Source organism: Trichomycterus rosablanca, chromosome 1 (genome assembly GCF_030014385.1).
Source record: "Trichomycterus rosablanca isolate fTriRos1 chromosome 1, fTriRos1.hap1, whole genome shotgun sequence".
NCBI lineage: Eukaryota > Metazoa > Chordata > Actinopteri > Siluriformes > Trichomycteridae > Trichomycterus > Trichomycterus rosablanca.
This window is the reverse complement of record NC_085988.1, coordinates 24563810-24585792: the sequence shown is the minus strand read 5'-3', so window position 1 is coordinate 24585792 and position 21983 is coordinate 24563810. Positions and strand designations below refer to the sequence as shown.

Below are 21983 nucleotides of genomic sequence, written 5' to 3'. Positions count from 1 at the left end.
TTTTTTTAAACTTTTACTGTTTGTCATTAAAAATTCCAGTCACAATAAACACATTTTCTAATCCTCCACTCACACAGAAACTTATGTAAAAGTGCTTAAATGAGCATGTCAGCCCATTGCCATATCAGATGGCAATGATACATTACATTTGCCGTAAAACGTCTGTAGACGAACATTACAAGCATGAGTACTGTACAGTTTATTAACCTCTAGATGTACTAGAGTTGTAATGAGTGCAGCACATTGCAGAGCCTCCATCTGACAGTGTACACATGAAATAAATGTACACTGATCAGCCATGACATTAAAACCGCCTTACTGTCCATTTTATCAGCTCCACTGACCATATAAAAGCACTTAGCAGTTCTACAATTACTGACTGTAGTCCATCTATTTCTTTGCATGCTTTGTTAGCCCCCTTTCATGCTGTTCTTTAATGGTCAGAACTCTCCTAGGACCACCACAGAGTAAATATTATTTGGGTGGTGGATCATTCTCAGCACTGCAGTGACACTGACATGGTGGCGGTGTGTTAGTGTGTGTTGTGTTGGTATGAGTGGATCAGACACAGCAGTGCTGCTGGAATTTTTATATACCATGTCCACTCACTGTCCACTTTATTAGACACTCCTATCTAGTTGGTTCACCTTGTAGATGTAAAGTCAGAGATGATCGCTCATCTATTGCTGCTGTTTGAGTTGGTCATCTTCTAGACCATCATCAGTGGTGACAAGATGCTGCCCACGGGGTGCTGTTGGCTGGATATTTTTGGTTGGTGGGCTATTCTCAGTCCAGCAGTGACAGTGAGGTGTTTAAAAACTCCATCAGTTTTACTTATCCACAAGAAAACAAGGCAAACGGAGCTTTTAGAAACCTTGACTAGTCTTGTATAAAAAGCTCAGTTTTGTGATCTAGAAAATCATTTTTGTGAAAGGGAAAGGCCAAATGCATATTTTCAAAAATATTGATATTTGTGTAACTAGGACCTTGCAAACATCATACATTTACATATTTTTAATAATTTTTACCGTCTGGAAACCAGGCAGGAGTACACAAACAAACTCACATGCAAACATGTCACTTACATATATGACTACAATTACCACTTGCAAGTACACACACAGCTTCTACATATATCATTAAAATAACACCAACAGCCACATGATAATTCATAAGCAACCATCATTCATAATTTTATTCATCTTTGAAATCACTTCATTCTGACCAGGGTTATACTAAATCTTAAACCTCCCTGAAAACAACAAATGCAAAGCTACTCTGGACAAGAGGCCAGTCTATTGCAGGGCACCACCCACTCACCAAATCACTAATTTGTTCACACCTTGAGCACACAACCGTTTAGGGTTGATTTCATTCCCTGAAACATGTCATGTTTTAAATAAAAAAAACGAAAAAAAACAAAAAAACATGAGAGTTAACAGCTGCCTTAAAATACAACTTCACACACACACACGCACGCACAGCCACACACCAAGCATTTCCATCTGGAATGATCTTAGCTTCAAAGCCATGTTTTTAAATAAAATTTGCATCTCCAGAGAACAAACCACAAACTAGAGCAGATCTTTGTTATGCACACCTTTTTAGAAAAGTTTAATGGTCATACACACAAACGTGCACACTCACAGATAATGACATATACATATAAGAGGACATATACTTTATCTTTCTGCTTTTTTCTGGTTACCAACCGAAAACACACTTTAGATTTTCTTTACACCCTATTTAACAGAAACAAATTGGCTCCAGTTATATTAAAAGTCCACTAAGCAAACAATATATGCAACGGATAAATGTACTACCTGAATGTTCATTTAGTAAACTGACCAATGAAATCAAATAAATTCTGAAAAAACACCTGCAAGCTATCTATGAAACACACCCAGGCTTTTATTATCATCAGGCTTATCACCCCCATACTATGACAGATGTTTTTAAACCTTTCACAGATAACAGTTTGGATGGGTCTTTTTATCTTTGTCACTGAGGACTTGATGTCTGTTTTTCCTGAAAACAAGCTGAATTATGGACTTGTCTGACACGCTTCTACTGTCTTTTGGACCATCTTTGATGAGCTCACCCCAGAAGACTTGTTTCTTCAGAGGCGTTTCTTCATAGAATTGATGTACGCCTCTCTTAGTGTAACAGTGTCTTAAGTTGTGTTTCTTGATGCAGCAGCAAACTTTGTTAAGTGACAATGGTTCTCTTAAAAACTCCCAAGCCTATGGCCTATATTGATCACAGTAGCATCAAGGTTTCTTCAAAACCTCAAAGGTCACACACATTCAACAGAGGTTTCCGGCTTTCTCTCGGTGTAATAGTTTTAGGCTGCATTTATTGATGCAGTGGTGGACTGTGTTAAGTGACAATGGTTTTCTAAAGTACTCCCAAGCCCATGTGGCTATACTGATCACAGTAGCATGGTAATTTCTCATTCAATGCCATCTAAGAGCTCAAAGGTCATGCACATTTAACAGTGGTTTCCAGCTTTGCCCTGCACAGCCTAAGACCTGAATCTTTTCACACTATATTATAACTTTTGTACATACTCATTTTTTGTTCATCTGAATTTATTGAGCTCTCATGGGCCTTATGTCCTGCTTTATATAATTCCAAAGGATATAAAAACAAGGAATCAGGTCACAATTAGCCATGGCAGCAGATGACACATCTGCATAGAGGACGTGATGTGATTAAGGAGAGAGAATGAAAAGGAATGAAAAGGAAGACTTTGTTGGTAATAATAGTGCAGAAAAACATAAGAAAGAAAACAAAGAAAGAAACATTGAAGGAAACAAGATACACGAAAAGTCAAGGAAGCTTAATAGTTGACCACAGAATAGAAATGTTAAATGGAAGAAAAACGACATGAAAGAGAAGGTTCTGGAATGCCCTGGTGAGAAGAGGAATGGTGCTGCCAAGCACTGAGAGAGGAATAAACTCTCAGAGCCAAAATGAAAGAATGTGGGACATGAGAACAGAAACTGAGGGAGAAAACAAAGCATTGAAGCCACACTTTTAATTAAAGATAGTTTAGGGAATCAGCATTTAACTAAACAAGTTTTAGCAAACATTAGGCAAAATGATCAGTTACTTGTTACAATAAATAACCATTAAGTAAGAAAATAGCCATGATATCAATATCACTAAACCTTACGCACCACTCAAAACACTTAATTTAGTATCAGGTGAACAGTTTTTTACAGATTATGACAAATGATCTAAGAGTGGATCAAAAAACGATTTCAAATGAATGGCTTCCAATTAGTGGCTTGGTTGTTTCAGCCAGATTTGTACAAGCTGCACAAAATAAAGCATATAGTCATGCAATTCCTAAACACAAAGCCTGGGTCCCAAAACCATCTACAAAACCATGAAGCAATAAAAATCATCAAGCACAATGCCAAGTGTCAGCTGAAATGCTGTAAAGAGCACTGGCATTGGAGCAGAGTAAATAGTCTCATGGAGTAATAAATTATGTTTGGCATTGGGCAACCTTATGAATGAATCTGGGGTATATAACAACTGCCTGTTATAGTTACAATCTGGAAACAATTTAAACAAGGTTACAGCATGGTTACACTCCTGTGTACAAAGTGAGGTCCAACAAGTAATAGTTTTCAGAGTTAGGTGTACAAGAAGTTATCTGCTCAAATCTCTGACCCCAACTTTATCCCTCAACTTGTAGATGAATTCAAATACTAATTACAAGTCAGGCCTAATTAGACTTTAGAGCCTAACCTCAATAATGCTCTTGTGATTAATTAAAAGAGTATACCTGTAGTTATGTACCAAACTCTAGTGATAAACCTTGTCAGAAGACTAAAAGCTGTTATCATAGTTATAGGCACATGTCTCCATATTAATGCTCATGTATTTTATAAGAGATGCTAAAACAAGTATCAATGTTATGCTGAGAAGTCCATGCTATCTATTTTTTCTTTCTATTGGAAAGCCTAAGATGCTTAGGTAGTTTCTAAGTAGCTTTACACCACTGTGTTAGGAAATAACACTTCCTCTGGTCAGCATTTTTCTTATCCTGTGATCAGATTAACACATCCTGTAGTAAACGCTGTAGGCTGTTTGTTAAAACCTAAAAGAAGGAGAAACCACTCAATATAAACAATATAAAAGACATCTACCAAACATTAATTTTGCTGGACTATTGTTACTTTATTGCATGTAAACCCTTACATGCCTTATTATTACACACAATGGAAACTCTATTATAGTGGTATAAAAGCCATATAAATGCTGACAAGCAGCCACTGCTACACCTAAATACAGCACACACCACAACTTGATCAAAGCACAAAAAGCTGACAAAGCAAGAACACACAAATAACAGAGTATTAACACACATTGACCTGCTTTACTCTCTTGTACTTCTGCTTTTGGTGCAGCTTTGATTTAATGAGGGCAGATTTGATTTGAACATGTAGTGAAACAACAAAAAACTAAAGCAACAAGAAAATGTATTAACATATTAGAATCTACATCTGTACTGGACATGAAAACTGCCATGTAGAGAAATGAAAGTAGATTTCCCCTATAGTTTAAGAAAACAAACAAAAAAAACTGCCTCCATAACCATATTAAATGGTTGGGCCACCATTCCTAAAAAATGGCTAGGGAGGAATTTTGGCCCATCCTTTTAGCAGAATTTATTTCATTTATCAACAGTGGACAATTTTTGACCATGAACTGTTGATTTAAGGTTTTGGCACAGCATATCAGTAGGGTTCAAGGCAGGATTTTCTTAGTTATTTCTTCATAATACTAAAGTAAAGAGTATTTTATGGTTCAGTCAATTATGGCGAGATACCTATGCCCTAAAGTAGCAAAGCATCCCAACACTGCCACACTACCACCCACATTTGACTGTTGGCTTAATGTTCTTGTTGTTGGAATACTACGTTAGTGTGAAGCCTGATGTAACATAACCCACATCTTTTAAAATGTTTCACTTTTGACTCATCAGGCCACAGAACGTTATCCCAAAGGCTTGAGGTGTTTTTGAGAAATGTGAGACAAACCTTTATGTTACAGCTAAATGCCAATTTTGCCTAATCTTTTTTAATAGTAGAATAAATACTGATCTTATCTAAGGCAAGCAATGGCAGTTCCTTGTATTTTTCCTTTAACCTGTATAAGTTGTCAATGAGCTCTTAAGATTAAGATTTATTTTTTGGAGATAATGGCACCTGCTGGAGTCCTATGGCATTCAAAATAGATAAATAACCATAACCACACTAATATATTTGAAAAACGTTCTAAATCATTACAAATTAAAGACATATTCTTCTTGCTTTCATTATCTTTGAGATGTGTCTAGAACTCAATTTGAGCCCGCTCCCTGCAATTTGAATTGATTAATCATAGCTTTGAAAGGCCCACAGCTGACAGTGCATTGCCGGTGCAACAACTAAGCCATGAAATCCAAAGAACTGTCTGTAGATCTCCATGATCAAATTATAGCACGACATAGATCAGGGAAAGATCTAAAACTGTATCCAAAAAACACTCAAAGGCTTTGAGAGTTTTTAGGACCACCGTGGCCTTAATCATTTTCAAAATTAAAGGCAATTGGCACAACCGTGAACCTTTCTAGAGTTGGCAAAAACAGGCAATACGCATCAGATCCTGGCTAATCCTGGCTATAGGGATGATTTCTTAGTAAGGGTAAGGTCAAGGGTAAGGTCAAGAATCATAATCCATGAGCATAGCATTGATCAGAAAGCAAGAAGACAAATAGCAGGAAAATTCTTGAACGTCCTAAATGCCCATGAAAGGACAGCTCTGCTCAGAAGGTGATTGGCTGCAACCTGCCATATCTCCAGGATCTACACCTAAACGTAAAACTTTAACTTATTTTATAAACATCCTCTCTATTTATGTTTCTGCACCATGCCCCAGCACACAAAAAGTCACATTGGCAATAAATCTGATTCTGATGAACAAAAGTAAAAGTACCAGGCACGGGTCAGACACAGAAAAACATCAAACAAAACACTCAGAATACAAGGATTACTAAAACAATAGCTCAGTACACAACAAAAGCAATACACAAGGCATTTCCATAGCAATGTTAAAGGGAAGACCAGGAGAGATGACATACTTTCTGATTCACTGATGCAATACTGCGTTTGCCCTTGGGCTTTGTTTTCTTAATTGTTCTTTAAACAACTTCAAATGGAAAAAATAGTAAATATTCCACCTTAACTGTCAGTTAACATAAGGGTGGTGCAGTTTTTGCACTGCTGTAGGCCAGTTTGTGAAGCTTACTTTTAAAGATAAACAAAAACACCTAATTACAAAGAAATGGTTCAATCTTAAAAACATGTTAACTGTCAGTAAAATATTTAAGGGGGGCACTAAAGCTGGATGGCATGCAAAAATGCTCAGGCGTCAGACTTTACAGGACAGAAACATTAATGGTTACAATTGGTCAAATAAGAAACATTTTACGGGTTAAAAATACACTCAGAATGGTTGCTGGACAATTCTGTGACATATCCAATGTGCTCTGAAACACTAATTCCATTGTTTTGCTTTAACATTTAATTTTTTAACAGCCATATAATGCACATCCCTAAAAATAAACTGATAAAAAACCCTTACCTTTTAAGAAGGTAAAAGTCCAAAGAGATTGTTATCATTTACGTTTGAGATCTATCCCAGTAAACAATATAACCATATTGATTGTTTGTTTATTAGGATTTTAACGTCGTGTTTTACACTTTTGGTTACATTCATGACAGGAACGGTAGTTACTCATTCCACAAGGTTTATCAGTTCACAAGGTTATATCAAACACAGTCATGGACATTTAGTGTCTCCAATTCACCTCACTTGCATGTCTTTGGACTGTGGGAGGAAACCGGAGCACCCGGAGGAAACCCACGCAGACACGGAGAGAACATGCAAACTCCACACAGAAAGGACCTGGACTGCCCCACCTGGGGATCGACTCCGGGACCTTCTTGCTGTGAGGTGACAGTGCTACCCACTTAGCCACCGTGCCGGCTCCTTATAACCATATAACTGAACCAGTTACATAGGTTACAAAAAACATTGCATTATATATATGTTATATAAAACATTTAATTTGTTTCAAAATATAATTTTCTTTATGAGAACAAAAACACTACTTTTTGATTATTTTTTCATTTATTTAGATTCATTTATTTTGCTCCCTTTTAATTAATCTTATTTATTTCTAGTTCCTTTTTTTTAAATGTATTTTTCATTTCTTTATTATTATTTTTTTTTTAATCTTTGTTGAGAATGTTGAGAAATTGATATTATAGAAGCTTGATGGAGCAGGTATTTGTACCCAAGCCCCTAAAACTTCCCCTCACACACACATACACACATTCCACATGCTCTGTACACATGTGTTTACACATGGCAGTTATCAATTAAAACCACAAATGTAGTTAGAAGGTGTGGTGTTTAATTAATAATGAGTGGGGAAAAATTAAAATTTCGATTTGCCCCAAGGCCAACTGATCTGTGTCCTCTTTCCTGTTATTAACCACATCACAAACAAACACATATCCTCCCTTAACCAACATGGGTACCTCAACCACCTTTCCTTCTCACTTCATCTATTTACAGCTTTTGGGGTTTAATAATTTTAAAATGGCAGATCCAAGAAAGATGTATTTAATATAGTGTGAGTCTGCGGGTGTGTACTAATAAACATGTTAACAGACCCACATGGACATACAATACAAATTAATGTATTTTTAATATACAGTATGTAGTTGTTGCCTTCCTAATTTTTAATGTATGCAGATTGAAACACATAAAAAATGCAAATGTTTTAACTAACTTACCCACTGGGTCCAGGTCTCTGGTTCTGGTTGAAACGCCAGTCAGCGTTTGGGGGGTTTTGCTGTGAAGAAGAAAAAAAGAAATGTTATCTATGCATCTGTTTATTGTTTATTTTGGATCAAATCCATCTACCAGCAAAACAAACCATTATCACTACAAACACTTCAAAAACTTTAATCCACTGTTTCCTGTAATCTGTTGCATCTGTAGCAATTCAGCAATTTCCACTGTTTTCACACATTTTTCTTTTGTTTAAAATGTGTTCACTTGAAGCAAAAATAAAATTAAAGCTTAGGGGAATTCTATCTATAAAATATTTCTAATATAGTATTAGTATGTGACAAATGAAAAACTGTTCTGATAGAGGTGTTGTCATGTATTTCTATATCAGACAATGTAATTTCACATAAAAGTAAAATGTTTGTGTCAGCAGCTGCCATTAGATGTGTATTTAGGTAAGATTTTAAGTAAAATTTTTACATTTGTTAGTATATGAAGACCTCAATCAATACTTTAGCACAGTGGCAAAATCTTGAGTACACTTTCTAATTGTTTTTAAGTTTATGATTTTAGCATACTCCAAAACCGAAATGTTTCCAAAAAATTTCATTTCATATTGAAAAGTGAATTCATAAGTCAATCATAACCAAGGTAGTCTAGAAATCTGTAAATCTGTAAACAGTAAAATTATCCTCAATATTTGAAAAATTTTCCAGTCAGTTAAGTCATTGGAACAACTGTAATATCCAGGGTTCCTGTTGTAATTTTAATCAATAGGTGACTGAACTACACATTATATCAATTATTAATAGCAAAACCAAAAATTAAGAAGAGTCTTTCTAAAACAGTCTGTAAAAAGGGGCATGTTGCTCTATGTTTTTGAATTTTGCATTTGACCCAGCACAAACAGAGAGAAATCCCAGAAACATGTCTCCTTGAAATGACTTTAGTTAATGGCCATTTGCCTAAAGACTAAAGCCAGGGTAGTGGTAAAATAGAGAATTAAAAGAGCATATCATGCTGGGAGCCTTCAACACAATCCTGAATTGTTCCCGGAGTTGGAAAATGAGCAGTAGCACTAATTGATTGACTCCATGAAACTTTGGCCTAAATAACAAAGCTGCCATTGTGTTGAAGAGGACATACTCAGCAGATAGGAAGCATAAAGCACAAAACAGGAACTAAAACAGCCATGCGCCCTAAAGAATCTGGATTAGTTTTAGCGGACAATAAACTGTAATTAAAATGATTTCTGAACACATATGAGAATTTAATCCAAGATGAACTGTCAATGCTTGTAAATAAAAGTTAATTCCAAAACAGCTAACTTCTGTTTTTACCCTCAAGTTCCCATATTCCTAATCATAGTCAAACCAAACTCTGTAAAGAAATGATTGTTACTGCTTATAATATATATAATTTGCTCCGTGTCTGCACTGCATCTGCAACTGAGTGTGAGTGTGCGTTTGAATGTATGGGTGTGTGTGTCCGCCCTGTGATGGATTGGGTGTCTGGGATGTTTCCTGCCTTTTACACAATGAAGAAGACCCACTGCAACCCTGACCAAGACAAAAAGGTGGTAAAACAGACAATGAATGAATGAATGAATGAATGAATGAATGAATGGTTGGGCTTAATGCCAGTGTGCTGTGATGGCTAGTCAGGTTCCTTCACATCTAGCACGAGAATACCTCTTCTTTACTGACCCCCAGTAATGAACCACTTTTACGTATAATTAGAGAACATCTCTACTGCCAATGTTTATTTACGCTGATTACAGAGACTCATCATTTGTAACTGCCAGTTAAAGCCCTTACAAATGATACTAAAACCCTATCCTCTGTAAAATGAATTTTGCTTTAACAGGATAGTGCTTAAGATGTTTTTTTTTATTAACATGCCTTCTCTTTCTTTTTACTCCTACATTCTCTTTATTTATCTCTCTTCTTCTATGAGTGTACTGAGCTCCCGAATAACTGCTGTGTCAGCTTCACACTCCCCAGGAGAAATACAGAAGCTGAATTATTACAAGCCTTGCACAGTCATAAAAGTGCACAACCTGTACTATTGTACACAACATCACACATAAAATCAGTGTCCCACAATACATAAATAAACCCATGCGGCATTGTTGACACAGAAAAGCCACCTACAGTAAGCAATACCACTGTTACTGCCAGCATTCATGTGTTTGATGTTTCCACTTGACCTCTAAAAGTAAGAGCAGTAGAGTACTAAATACATGCAGGCCCATTTTCAAAAGGGTCACAAGTCTGATACAGGTACATGCTTCTTATGTTAGTAGTCCAAATATACTCTCTGTAAGTGTGTACAAAACAAAGCCTTTGATTTGGGCTGCTGCTATGAAGAACAGTCCTTGTTTATAACCCACACTGTATATGTGACTTTGAGCATGAGTGAGGATAATGTATGTTACAAAATGAATAACTTACTCTCTGCTTACTTTGAGCAGTAGACTGAGCTCTAGACTTAGTTGGAGGAGAATTAAAGCAAACACAAAATGGAAACTGGGAAAATCCCAAATCAAACCCTGGTCTAAGACAGAAACCAGAAGACAGAATCCAAAACGAGGACACGGCTTGAAAAATTAATCATGTCCTTAAAATGACCACCAATAGGCCAATATTCCTTATTGTAATGATCATAGTGCTAGGAAACTTTGTGCACTTGCAAGGTGCACTATGCTCTAACCTGGAGAAAAATAGGAGGTAACTAAACAACAAATTCAAGCAAATTTCGAAATACAAACCCCATTTCCTAAAAAACTGAGAGATTTTGTAAACTGCATTTGAACCGTTATTTAACTGAGGGTGCAAAAATTACTTTTAATGCTTTGGCCAACCCATGTTGGAATAAAATTTTAAATTGTTTTATATTTACAACATTATAAATATAATAATATAAATAACATTTATCACAACAGTGGTGATAAAGTGTAAAATCTCTCTCATGTCTACATTCCATACATTTAATGTTTTAAGCTACAGTAAGAACTACAGTACCTAAACTTAAATGATCAGCTGCTAAGTGTTATTTAAATCCATGGTATAATATGTAATAACTTCTAATTACTAAGTACTGTAAGTCATAATCAACAGTTTATATTTAAATAAACATACATGCTGACATTTTGCACCATGTTATGGTTTTTTCAGCACACCAGCAGTAGCTTGTTCATGACCAGAGGCCACCAGGATCCTCAGTTTGATCAAAATCTGCAGAAAGTTTACAAAATGAGGTTAACCTAAATAACAGCTTTTAAGTCTCTTCGGTCTACCGTGGTTCCCATGGTTTAGTGTGTTCCGGGAAATTAATGAAACAGCTGTGTCTCAGCGGGTAAGTGCTCAGAACCAACAAAAATAACATACATTTACATTACATTTTCATTTTCAGCATTTAGCAGACGCTTTTATCCAAAGCGACTTACACAATGAGCGGAACACGATAAGCAATTGAGGGTTAAGGGCCTTGCTCAGGGACCCAACAGTGGCAACTTGGTGGTGGCGGGGCTTGAACCGGCAACCTTCTGTTTACTAGTCCAGTACCTTAACCACTGAGCTATCATATACTAGGGTGACTTGTGAAGATAGGGTGAATTTAATTCTTTAATGATATGAGTGAACATGAAAAATGCACCTGTTTTGTCTATCTATCTATCTATCTATCTATCTATCTATCTATCTATCTATCTATCTATCTATCTATCTATCTATCTATATCTAAATATCTATCTATCTACATATCTAGCTACCTATATATGCAATCTATTTGTTTATCTATACATACAGGATTTATATATACACACACTAGATTATTTATCTAAATGCAACTGTTACCCATTATTTTTACAATTAAATACCCATGATGACAACGTGATTCTGTAATTAAAACCTTTGATATGGCATTACAAATTAAAACTCTTTAATTTGCTTTAATTATCCTTGGGATGAAATTAGAACTCAACTGGTCTTTAAGGTTTCAAACTGCATTGTCAGGAAAATGACAAAGCCATGAAGATCAAAGCATTAATCAAGGCAAGGTTATATAATAATATCTAAGGCTTTAAGTGTTCCCAGGGCAGCAGTGGCCTAAATCATAATCCTAAATCCTAAAATGAATAAACTTGGCACAACCTTGAACTTTGCTAGGCATTTTGGCAATAAGGGCATAAGTAAGAGAGGTAATAAAGAACATAACAAATGGACATTTATCTCTGCAACACTCCATAATTCAGGTCCAGGATACGATAAAAGGCACTTTTTTGCAAAACCATGTTTTGTTTGCTAAACATCAGCTAAAGGACTCAACATGAGTTAAAAATTCTCTATTCTGATAAGACAAAAAAATCTAACATTTTGGACAGAACAGTAAGCACTATGTTTGGCAACAACTGGCAGTGCACATTATCTGGCTAATACCATCTGTACTGTGAAACATGGTGGTTCATCATCATGCTATCGGGGTGCTTCTCAGTGACAGAAACTAAGAGACAGGAGGTAAGAACTAAGAGATGGATGATACAGTAAAAAAAATGGTTTGCTGGTAAGTATTGGATAAATCAGGGGACTGCCAAAATCTGCTAATGATGCCACCCATTCTCTGCTACCAAACAAGAGGAAATAAGATTTACTAATAAATGCCAGCCCTTAGCCACATATATGTGCTGGACAACATGGCTTGGAACTAGGGCTGGGCGATATATCGAGATTTTATAATATATCGATATATTTTCATACGCGATATAAGATAAGACAATATCGCATATATCGATATACAGTAGATGTTGCGTTCCAGTTAGATCCGACAGTTCGTCTTTCTCTTCTCCCAGTTTGTCTCTGCACATGTTCACCTGCCCCGCCCCTCTCCCTCACTGAACACAACTCGCCCCTCCCCACCGCTTCACCAGTAATTCCTGCAGGCAGCGATAGCATGGAGACGGATAAAGACATGACAGAAGCTATCAAAGAGGAGCTGGTTAGTAAAAAGAATAGTAATGGCTGTTATTTGGAGATGGTTCGGATTCAAAGTGTCAGATGAGCAGCAGAATAATGTATTCTGTAGAGAAAGCCGAAAACAAGTCCAAACAAAATCTTCGAGCTCCGTGTACCATTCGTTTTTCACTTCAAATACCAAAGTTGAAAAACAAGAAAACGAGTCGTTATTCGTTTCAAAAACCAATATAAACATACAAGCGCATGCACGCGCTGACATGCACGTTAGTTTATACTGGATGATATCCCGACGTCCGAGACTCATTTATTTATTTATCTTCTATTATAGTATTTCTTGTTCTCGGCCAATAAACATCCAAAAATTAATAAAATTGCATGAACTAACTCTGCAGTAAACAAGGAGCAAACAGCAATTAAACAACAAATAAAGCTGTTAAATAATAATAAAGTGCATGAAGCAGAACGCTGATTAAACTGCATTATACTGTATATTGTAATATTTACACAGTAACATGTACGATAGTTCTATACGGTAAAAGAAAATATTAATGTAAATGTTAATGTTGTGGCGACTGATGTAAAATAATGTATAAAGTCCAAACATGAGTGGGGTTTAACGAGAACGCTACTTTTAATGTCACACAAGCTCAGTGCAAAACACGCAAGCTCACACAAGCACAGCCGGAAACGGTCAATTTCTGTTATCTTCCCTACACACTCGCTCCCTGTGCCATATAGTACACTTAACATTCTTAAAGGGCCAGACAATATATTTGTAATTCACATTACACGACAGGTGAGACGTTAGAAAATAACAAACTTTTTCTTACAATAGTTATTTTTTTTCTTAAGGAAAAATAGTTCTTGTGTGAAGCTTCCCAGCATGAATATTAATAAAAGTGCCTGTAAAAATTTGGAACATGTAGCTTCATCGCAGAAGTGTCTCTTTGTTATTACCTTATGGTATGAAAAAATATCGAGATATATATCGTATATCGCCATTCAGCTAAAATATATCGAGATATTATTTTTGATCCATATCGTCCAGCCCTACTTGGAACTCTATTTTTGATGTTTAACTAGGACTTAACACTTTGAATACTGTTGCATTTAGTAATGAGGAAACAGGATACATCCTCAGGTAGGAATAACAAAGAAAACGCATGGAAAACAGGTGTCTGCAAGAGTACACATCCTCTGGTTGACCTCACAAAAGACAAAACTCTACCCCCTTCTCCACATCAAAGAGGAAAGCTACACTTATTAACATTTTAAGAAGATATTCTCTACAATAATTTAAAAAACAACAGAACTTTACAGAATTCCTGTAATAATCACATCTACGTGTCTATTTGTTTGGTTAAACAGCTGTAAGCAATTGGATTGTAGTAGCTTAGTAAAACTTCTGCCCAGGAAAAGAGAGAATATACCAGAACTGTACCTCAAAAGTAATCTAGAACTATGGTTTTTAACTTGTTGGTCGACCTTAAAGTGAGTCCCAAACAGGCATTCTGTTTTATCATTTGGATCATCACTGAAATTTTAACAATAGATTATTGCTTGTTTTAGTAATATTAGCATGTTACTGCTAATTAAAGTACTTTTGGGTCATAACAGCAACGGATAAATGTGGGTTTTAAAGCAAAACCAGTAAAAATTGCTTGGGAATAATCAGATCATTTTGAAGGTTCAGAAAATTCACTTCTTCACTAGACATTCAATGAAGAACCCATTCACAATGTCATTTAGAAGCAGTCAACACATGGGGGATACATTGGCTAATCTTGTCTATAAACTGAGCTGCATGAGCTTCATACAATAAAACCTGAACAAGAAATGACTGGACAATGGCCAGTCTAGTAAACCAACCGTTTGACAGGAAAACACATGGAGAGGATACATAACAGAGACTAAGGAAATAAGGAAAAAGAGGAAATAGCTGCCAGGAAATGCAAAAGACAATTTGGTTGTATAAGATGCAAATACAGCTAAACTGCTAAAAAGAAAGTTAAACTACTTTTAAAATCACTTCTAAAACTGATAAGGAATAATGTAAAAGAAGGAAGGTAAACTACACCTACTTTAAGCAAAAGCTGTAATATTACAGAGAGGCAAACAACAAAAAAAGCATAACAAATGTAGTATAATGCCTTGGCAATGCTAATTATATTATGGCAATGCTATATTATATCAGAAACATGAAAACCTTCAAAATCATGGATTCAATCTCAGAGCCCTGAGATAATGGTTGGGCCCTCTGCCATTGCAGCTCAAATGCCCACCCACAAAACACTCACACGAATTACATGTGTGGTGCCAAAGAGGCCAGATGGTCTCCTTATGACCCAAAGACTAAAGTCATTCCCCAGAGACGTACTGATTCATACACTCAAATGAAGACAGATAGATAGGATGAGTTTTCTGTTCAATAAAAGGGATTTCTTTGTTCAGATAAGGATCTGTTTTCTGGTTCTTTCTCTTCTGACATTCACAAGTAATTCTTCAAACAATACCAGATTTAAATCTAATTCAAAACATGACAAATTTGAAGTGGTAAAATTTAGATTTTGTTGTTGTTGTTGTTATTATTATTATTTTAAGAAGAAATATACTATAAAGACAAAAGTATTGGGGCACCCTATATAATTTTTTGAATTCATGTGTTTCAGCCACAATTGGTAACATGTGTAATAAATCAATTATATAAAGGAAATTATAAGCTTCCAAGTTTTTAGCAACGGTTTAGGAAAGGCCCTTTCTTGTTTCAGGATTACTGTTCCCCTGTGCACAAAACAAGGTCTATAAAGACATGAAGATTGGTTTGAAGAAACTTCAGTGGTATGAACATGGGCCTGACCTCAGCCCCTATAAACAGCTGTGGAATGAAGTGGAACATCTATCAGAGCTTTCTTAACCAATATCAGTGACCATTCATACAAATGCTCTTTTGACTAAATGGGCACAAATTCCCACAGACATACTTCAAAGTCTTGTGAGAAGCCTTCTCAAAAAAGAGGCTGTTGTTATAGCTGAAAAGATCACAGAGGTCAATAAAAAAAAAAAAAAGATCTTCAACAAGCATATGGTCTGGTGTCCAAATACTTTTGCTGATACAGTGCAGGTCCCATTTTTATAATGTGACAATACATCAGTGCAACTGAACTAATGTGCAAACTGATTCTTTGCTATTTTTTTCTTTTTGTTTTTCATTTAAGCTTTTCTTATTCATTTGTTTAAGGGAGATGCAAATGTTTTACTCAGCTTAATATTTATCCTATTATATACAGTAATTTAACTACATATCTACAGAAAACATCTTCCCTTTCATTTCCTGCCCTGTAGAGTATTTTGAAACCGACTGTAAAAATTAATTATGGGATTTCTCAGGGGTGACATGCATGCATTACTAAAGGTCACATGATTTTAAGGTATGGAATCAATCACCAGCATCCAGCACAACAGGAAGTCCAGGGTCAGAGGATGACCTCTGAAATCCTGTTTTCAGCCACCATTTTTTTCTCTGCACACATCCCTGTCCTATGTGTCCTCATTATTCATTCAATGTATCTTTCACTGATTCTAACTTATTAGCAGCCTTACATGTTTTGCTTTAAATCTATACAGATATCTATACAGTATATACAAACTGTGTTAATTGTATACTTGTCTTTAAATGGTTATTTTTGAAAACATATTTACACCTATTTAGAAACAAACAAAAAAAGATTTGATTAGACTAGGTAATTTGACTAGAAATCCACCTTGTGCACATAGAAACTGCAAGCCTGTCACAATATCAAAACATTTATGTTGTTAGCTTATACGCTGAGCTTAGCCCTCACCTCATTGGTTGAGTCCATTAAGTGCTTCCTGGTTAGGGTCATATTCAATGTGTTGTTATGGCTCAGGAGTGGAGTCTTAACAAACACAAAGTCACTCCTACTAGATATTGTTGAGTAGTAGGGCCTGTATGTGCGTGTGTGGGGCTCCTGAGGGCCCCCCACCACCTCCATGTACCGGATAGGCCCATCTGTGTTCAGCTGGAGGTGTAGGTCCTTATGAGAACGTTGCTGATAAGCATGGCGGGAGCGAAAGTCCTTCCTTGAATAGCAGCATGCCAGGTCATCTTTATGTCTGAGGCACCGCACCAGCAACACCACAATGGTAATGAGAAAGACCAGAGTCACACAGCCCAGTGCTATTATGAGGTACAGGCTAATATCCGGAATTTCACCACTTTTAAGAGGAAAGATAGTTCTGTCAGAGTCTATGGCTGTCTCTGAACTTTTCTCCTCTAAGTTGACAATAATAGAGACACTGGTAGACTGGTGAGGCTGTCCATTATCCTGCACGACGACCACAAAACTGTAGCGCTCCCGGCCACTTGACTCATCTTCAATCAGTTTTCTCATAGTGCGGAGCTCACCAGTGTGAACTCCTATACGGAAATATGCAGCATCCTCACCTGGTGCAATGCTGTAAAACAGCCATGCGTTGTGCCCACTGTCAGGGTCATAACCAACTATCTTACTTACAAGATGGCCAACAGGCGCAGAGCGAGGCACGTTCAGCAGTAGGCCTGAGTCCTTTGAGCTAGAGGGGTAAAGGATAACAGGTGGGTTGTCATTTTGGTCGATGACAAAGACATGGACAGTGACATTGGAGCTACGTGGTGGGCTTCCACTGTCCTGCACCTGCACTTCAATCTTAAATGCATTCATCTGCTCATAGTCCAATGCTCTCATTGTGAAGATGTTTCCATTTTCCGGGTTGATGTAGACATAAGAAGAAACAGGGCTACCATTGATGATAGTCGGTAAGATTGAGTAGGAAAGACGGGCGTTGTCACCTAAATCTGAGTCTGATGCTGAGACGGTCACTATTAAAGCACTGTGGGCATTATTCTCCTCAATGTCAACAGAGTAGGAGGGTTGAGAAAAAACAGGAGCATTATCATTTACATCAGAAAGACTAACTGTAAATTTCTTTTGAGAAGACAAAGGAGGAGAGCCTCCATCTGTGGCAGTCAAAACCACAGTGTACTCAGGGACGCTTTCTCGGTCCAATGGGCCGTCTGTGACAAGAGTGTAATGCTCACTGAAAGCAGATTTTAGGATAAATGGCAGACCAGGAGATACTTTTAAAGTCACTTGTCCATTTTTATCTGAGTCTAAGTCTCGTGCACTGATTAAAGCAATAACAGTGCCTGTTTCGGCATCCTCACTAATTTGATTGGTTAGGGAGGTTAAGGTCACTTCTGGCGTGTTGTCGTTTACATCTATTATTTCCACTTTGATGTGACAGGAGCCCTCCATAGCGGGGGATCCGCCATCCCTGGCCTGAACTGTGAGGTCATAAACATTACCCTGTTCATAATCCACCTCTCCTTTAACGTGGATTTCTCCCGTTTTAGCATCAACACTGAACAGATTGAGAATCCTATCTGGTGTGTATTTGCTAAATAGGAAAGATATGTCTCCGTTTGATCCTGAGTCTACATCAGTGGCGTTTAGTTTGGCCACGACTGTCCCGATTGGAGAGTTCTCCAAAAGGGTGACTCGCTTCACGGGCTCATCAAATGCCGGTGCGTTATCATTAACATCCAAAACTGTAATCAACAGTAGAGTGGTACCGGATTTCTCAGGCTGTCCGCCGTCCACAGCAGTCAGCAAGAGCCGAAATCCGGAGCGCATCTCACGATCTAGTGCTTTGTCCAGTACTAGTTCAGGAAACTTGCTGCCGTCACTTTTGGTTTCGACGTTTAATTGAAAATAGTCGTTCGGCTCGAGTCGATACGCGCGCAACGAATTGACGCCCACGTCTGGATCGCGCGCGCTCTCCAGGCGTAACCGGGTTCCCGGCGCGGCCGCTTCTGAAATCTCAAGCGTCGAGTTGCGAGCCGGGAATTGTGGCGAGTTGTCGTTCACGTCTATTATCTCTACTAGGACTCCATGCATCTCTAAAGGGTTCTGAAGAACTATTTGAAGGTGTAAAGAACACGTTAATTCCAATCCACACATGTGCTCCCTGTCTATCCTCTCTCTAATTACTAAGGCACCGCTATCCGAGTTGATCTCGAAATACTGCGCACTGGGGTTCGAAATAACGCGCACGTTCCTCTGGTTAATCCTCTGAACACTAAGCGTCAAGTCTTTGGCTATGTTCCCGACTAAAGAGCCCGGTTTTAGCTCTTCGGGTACAGAATACCTGAGCTCAGCCATCGCACTGGAAAAGCACGATAGGGAGGAAAAGGCGAGCCAAAGCGCGGGCCATTCCGTCAAGCGTCTCCTCTTTCTCCGCTCCATGATAGAAGTTACAAGTTTCACCCCTGATTAATCCATATTTGCTTCAAAGTTGTTCTTCTTACCATACCGTTCGAAACTTAATCCGTTTGACATAGAGTAAAAAATTACTACGAGAGTCCATGGCGCCTGAAAACGTGTCGGTAAATTCATAAAGTTGAAGAAAAAAACACACAAGAATCCATCCGTCCCCCTAAGCTCTGCGCACTGACTGGGCCTCTCCATCGCGCACGGGGGAGGTGGCTCCACCACAAAGCGCCTCTTCTGATTGGTTGAGAAAGAGCCACAGGCTTCTCACAACTTCTCCCCGAGTTTTCTGAGCCACAAAACTTTTCAGCACAGTCACGGTGTGTTTTAGTTCGGTTGGAAATCCGCTTGCTCATACTGCTTAGATGTCTGTTCAGCAAGCAAAATGTATGGGTGAATTATGGATGATTTTTAACCTATACTGGGAACCTTAGCTCATGATATGGCAAATGTATTGTATTTCAGTCTTTTAATATGTTTGACATCTTTTATATCTTTACAAATTTTTTTTACATATTTCTCGGCATATTTTTTATTGTTAAACTGAGGCTGAAGAAAGAAGATTTGAGAGGTAATATTCACTCTTTGGATTAGTGCCATTGATGCAAGGACACGAGTAAGCCACTGGACGGCGCTGTTTTTAATTAGCCTAATCTCATCAATTTTCTGAAATATTTACCAATGCTTTTATTTGCCATATATATGTATATATACACATATCTATGAGCCGTGCTCAAGCACCCAACAGTGGCTGCATGGCAGAGCCAGGATTCTAGCCCACAACCTTCCAGTTGGCAACAACAGCTTCTTGTAAACAATATTATACATGTCTTTCTTTTTTTCTGTTTTCTATTTTCTTTTTTATTTGTTAGGTTTAGAAATAAGGGAACTGGGGTATTACTGCTAGATGTGACATGTAACATGATTGATATATATATATATATATATATCATATATATATATATATATATATTTATATATATATATATATATACAGTGTATCACAAAAGTAAGTACACCCCTCACATTTCTGCAGATATTTAAGTATATCTTTTCATGGGACAACACTGACAAAATGACACTTTGACACAATGAAAAGTAGTCTGTGTGCAGCTTATATAACAGTGTAAATTTATTCTTCCCTCAAAATAACTCAATATACAGCCATTAATGTCTAAACCACCGGCAACAAAAGTGAGTACACCCCTTAGTGAAAGTTCCTGAAGTGTCAATATTTTGTGTGGCCACCATTATTTCCCAGAACTGCCTTAACTCTCTTGAGCATGGAGTTTACCAGAGCTTCACAGGTTGCCACTGGAATGCTTTTCCACTCCTCCATGACGACATCACGGAGCTGGCGGATATTCGAGACTTCTAGCTCCTCCACCTTCCGCTTGAGGATGCCCCAAAGATGTTCTATTGGGTTTAGGTCTGGAGACATGCTTGGCCAGTCCATCACCTTTACCCTCAGCCTCTTCAATAAAGCAGTGGTCGTCTTAGAGGTGTGTTTGGGGTCATTATCATGCTGGAACACTGCCCTGCGACCCAGTTTCCGGAGGGAGGGGATCATGCTCTGCTTCAGTATTTCACAGTACATATTGGAGTTCATGTGTCCCTCAATGAAATGTAACTCCCCAACACCTGCTGCACTCATGCAGCCCCAGACCATGGCATTCCCACCACCATGCTTGACTGTAGGCATGACACACTTATCTTTGTACTCCTCACCTGATTGCCGCCACACATGCTTGAGACCATCTGAACCAAACAAATTAATCTTGGTCTCATCAGACCATAGGACATGGTTCCAGTAATCCATGTCCTTTGTTGACATGTCTTCAGCAAACTGTTTGCGGGCTTTCTTGTGTAGAGACTTCAGAAGAGGCTTCCTTCTGGGGTGACAGCCATGCAGACCAATTTGATGTAGTGTGCGGCGTATGGTCTGAGCACTGACAGGCTGACCCCCCACCTTTTCAATCTCTGCAGCAATGCTGACAGCACTCCTGCGCCTATCTTTCAAAGACAGCAGTTGGATGTGACGCTGAGCACGTGCACTCAGCTTCTTTGGACGACCAACGCGAGGTCTGTTCTGAGTGGACCCTGCTCTTTTAAAACGCTGGATGATCTTGGCCACTGTGCTGCAGTTCAGTTTCAGGGTGTTGGCAATCTTCTTGTAGCCTTGGCCATCTTCATGTAGCGCAACAATTCGTCTTTTAAGATCCTCAGAGAGTTCTTTGCCATGAGGTGCCATGTTGGAACTTTCAGTGACCAGTATGAGAGAGTGTGAGAGCTGTACTACTAAATTGAACACACCTGCTCCCTATGCACACCTGAGACCTAGTAACACTAACAAATCACATGACATTTTGGAGGGAAAATGACACGCAGTGCTCAATTTGGACATTTAGGGGTGTAGTCTCTTAGGGGTGTACTCACTTTTGTTGCCGGTGGTTTAGACATTAATGGCTGTATATTGAGTTATTTTGAGGGAAGAATAAATTTACACTGTTATATAAGCTGCACACAGACTACTTTTCATTGTGTCAAAGTGTCATTTTGTCAGTGTTGTCCCATGAAAAGATATACTTAAATATCTGCAGAAATGTGAGGGGTGTACTCACTTTTGTGATACACTGTATATATATATATACACAGTATATATATCATGTTACATGTCACATATTAATGTGCTAACTGTCCAGCTCCCACAGCTGAGCTGACTCTAATATACGCCACCTGCGCATATTAGATCATTATGTGTTTATATATACACACAAATTTTAGCTTTATAATGATTATCATTTATATTTCATGTATAATA

General features: G+C 37.8%; 1 protein-coding gene across 2 annotated transcripts in view; it reads right to left on the bottom strand.

Annotated features, from left to right (window-relative positions):
- Positions 1 to 21983, bottom strand: part of LOC134309155 (protocadherin gamma-A4-like) — a 113104-nt gene that overhangs the window by 8164 nt on the left and 82957 nt on the right. The window contains exons 1-2 of one of the 2 annotated variants that reach the window (XM_062990793.1): positions 16676 to 19246; positions 7863 to 7921 (exon numbers count right to left, since the gene is read on the bottom strand). In XM_062990793.1, the coding sequence (XP_062846863.1) occupies positions 7863 to 7921; positions 16676 to 19138 (2522 nt within the window). In that variant the 5' untranslated portion in view covers positions 19139 to 19246. Of the gene's footprint in view, positions 1 to 7862; positions 7922 to 16675; positions 19247 to 21983 lie in introns of those variants that run through there. The other variant, XM_062990801.1, reaches the window with a different exon arrangement.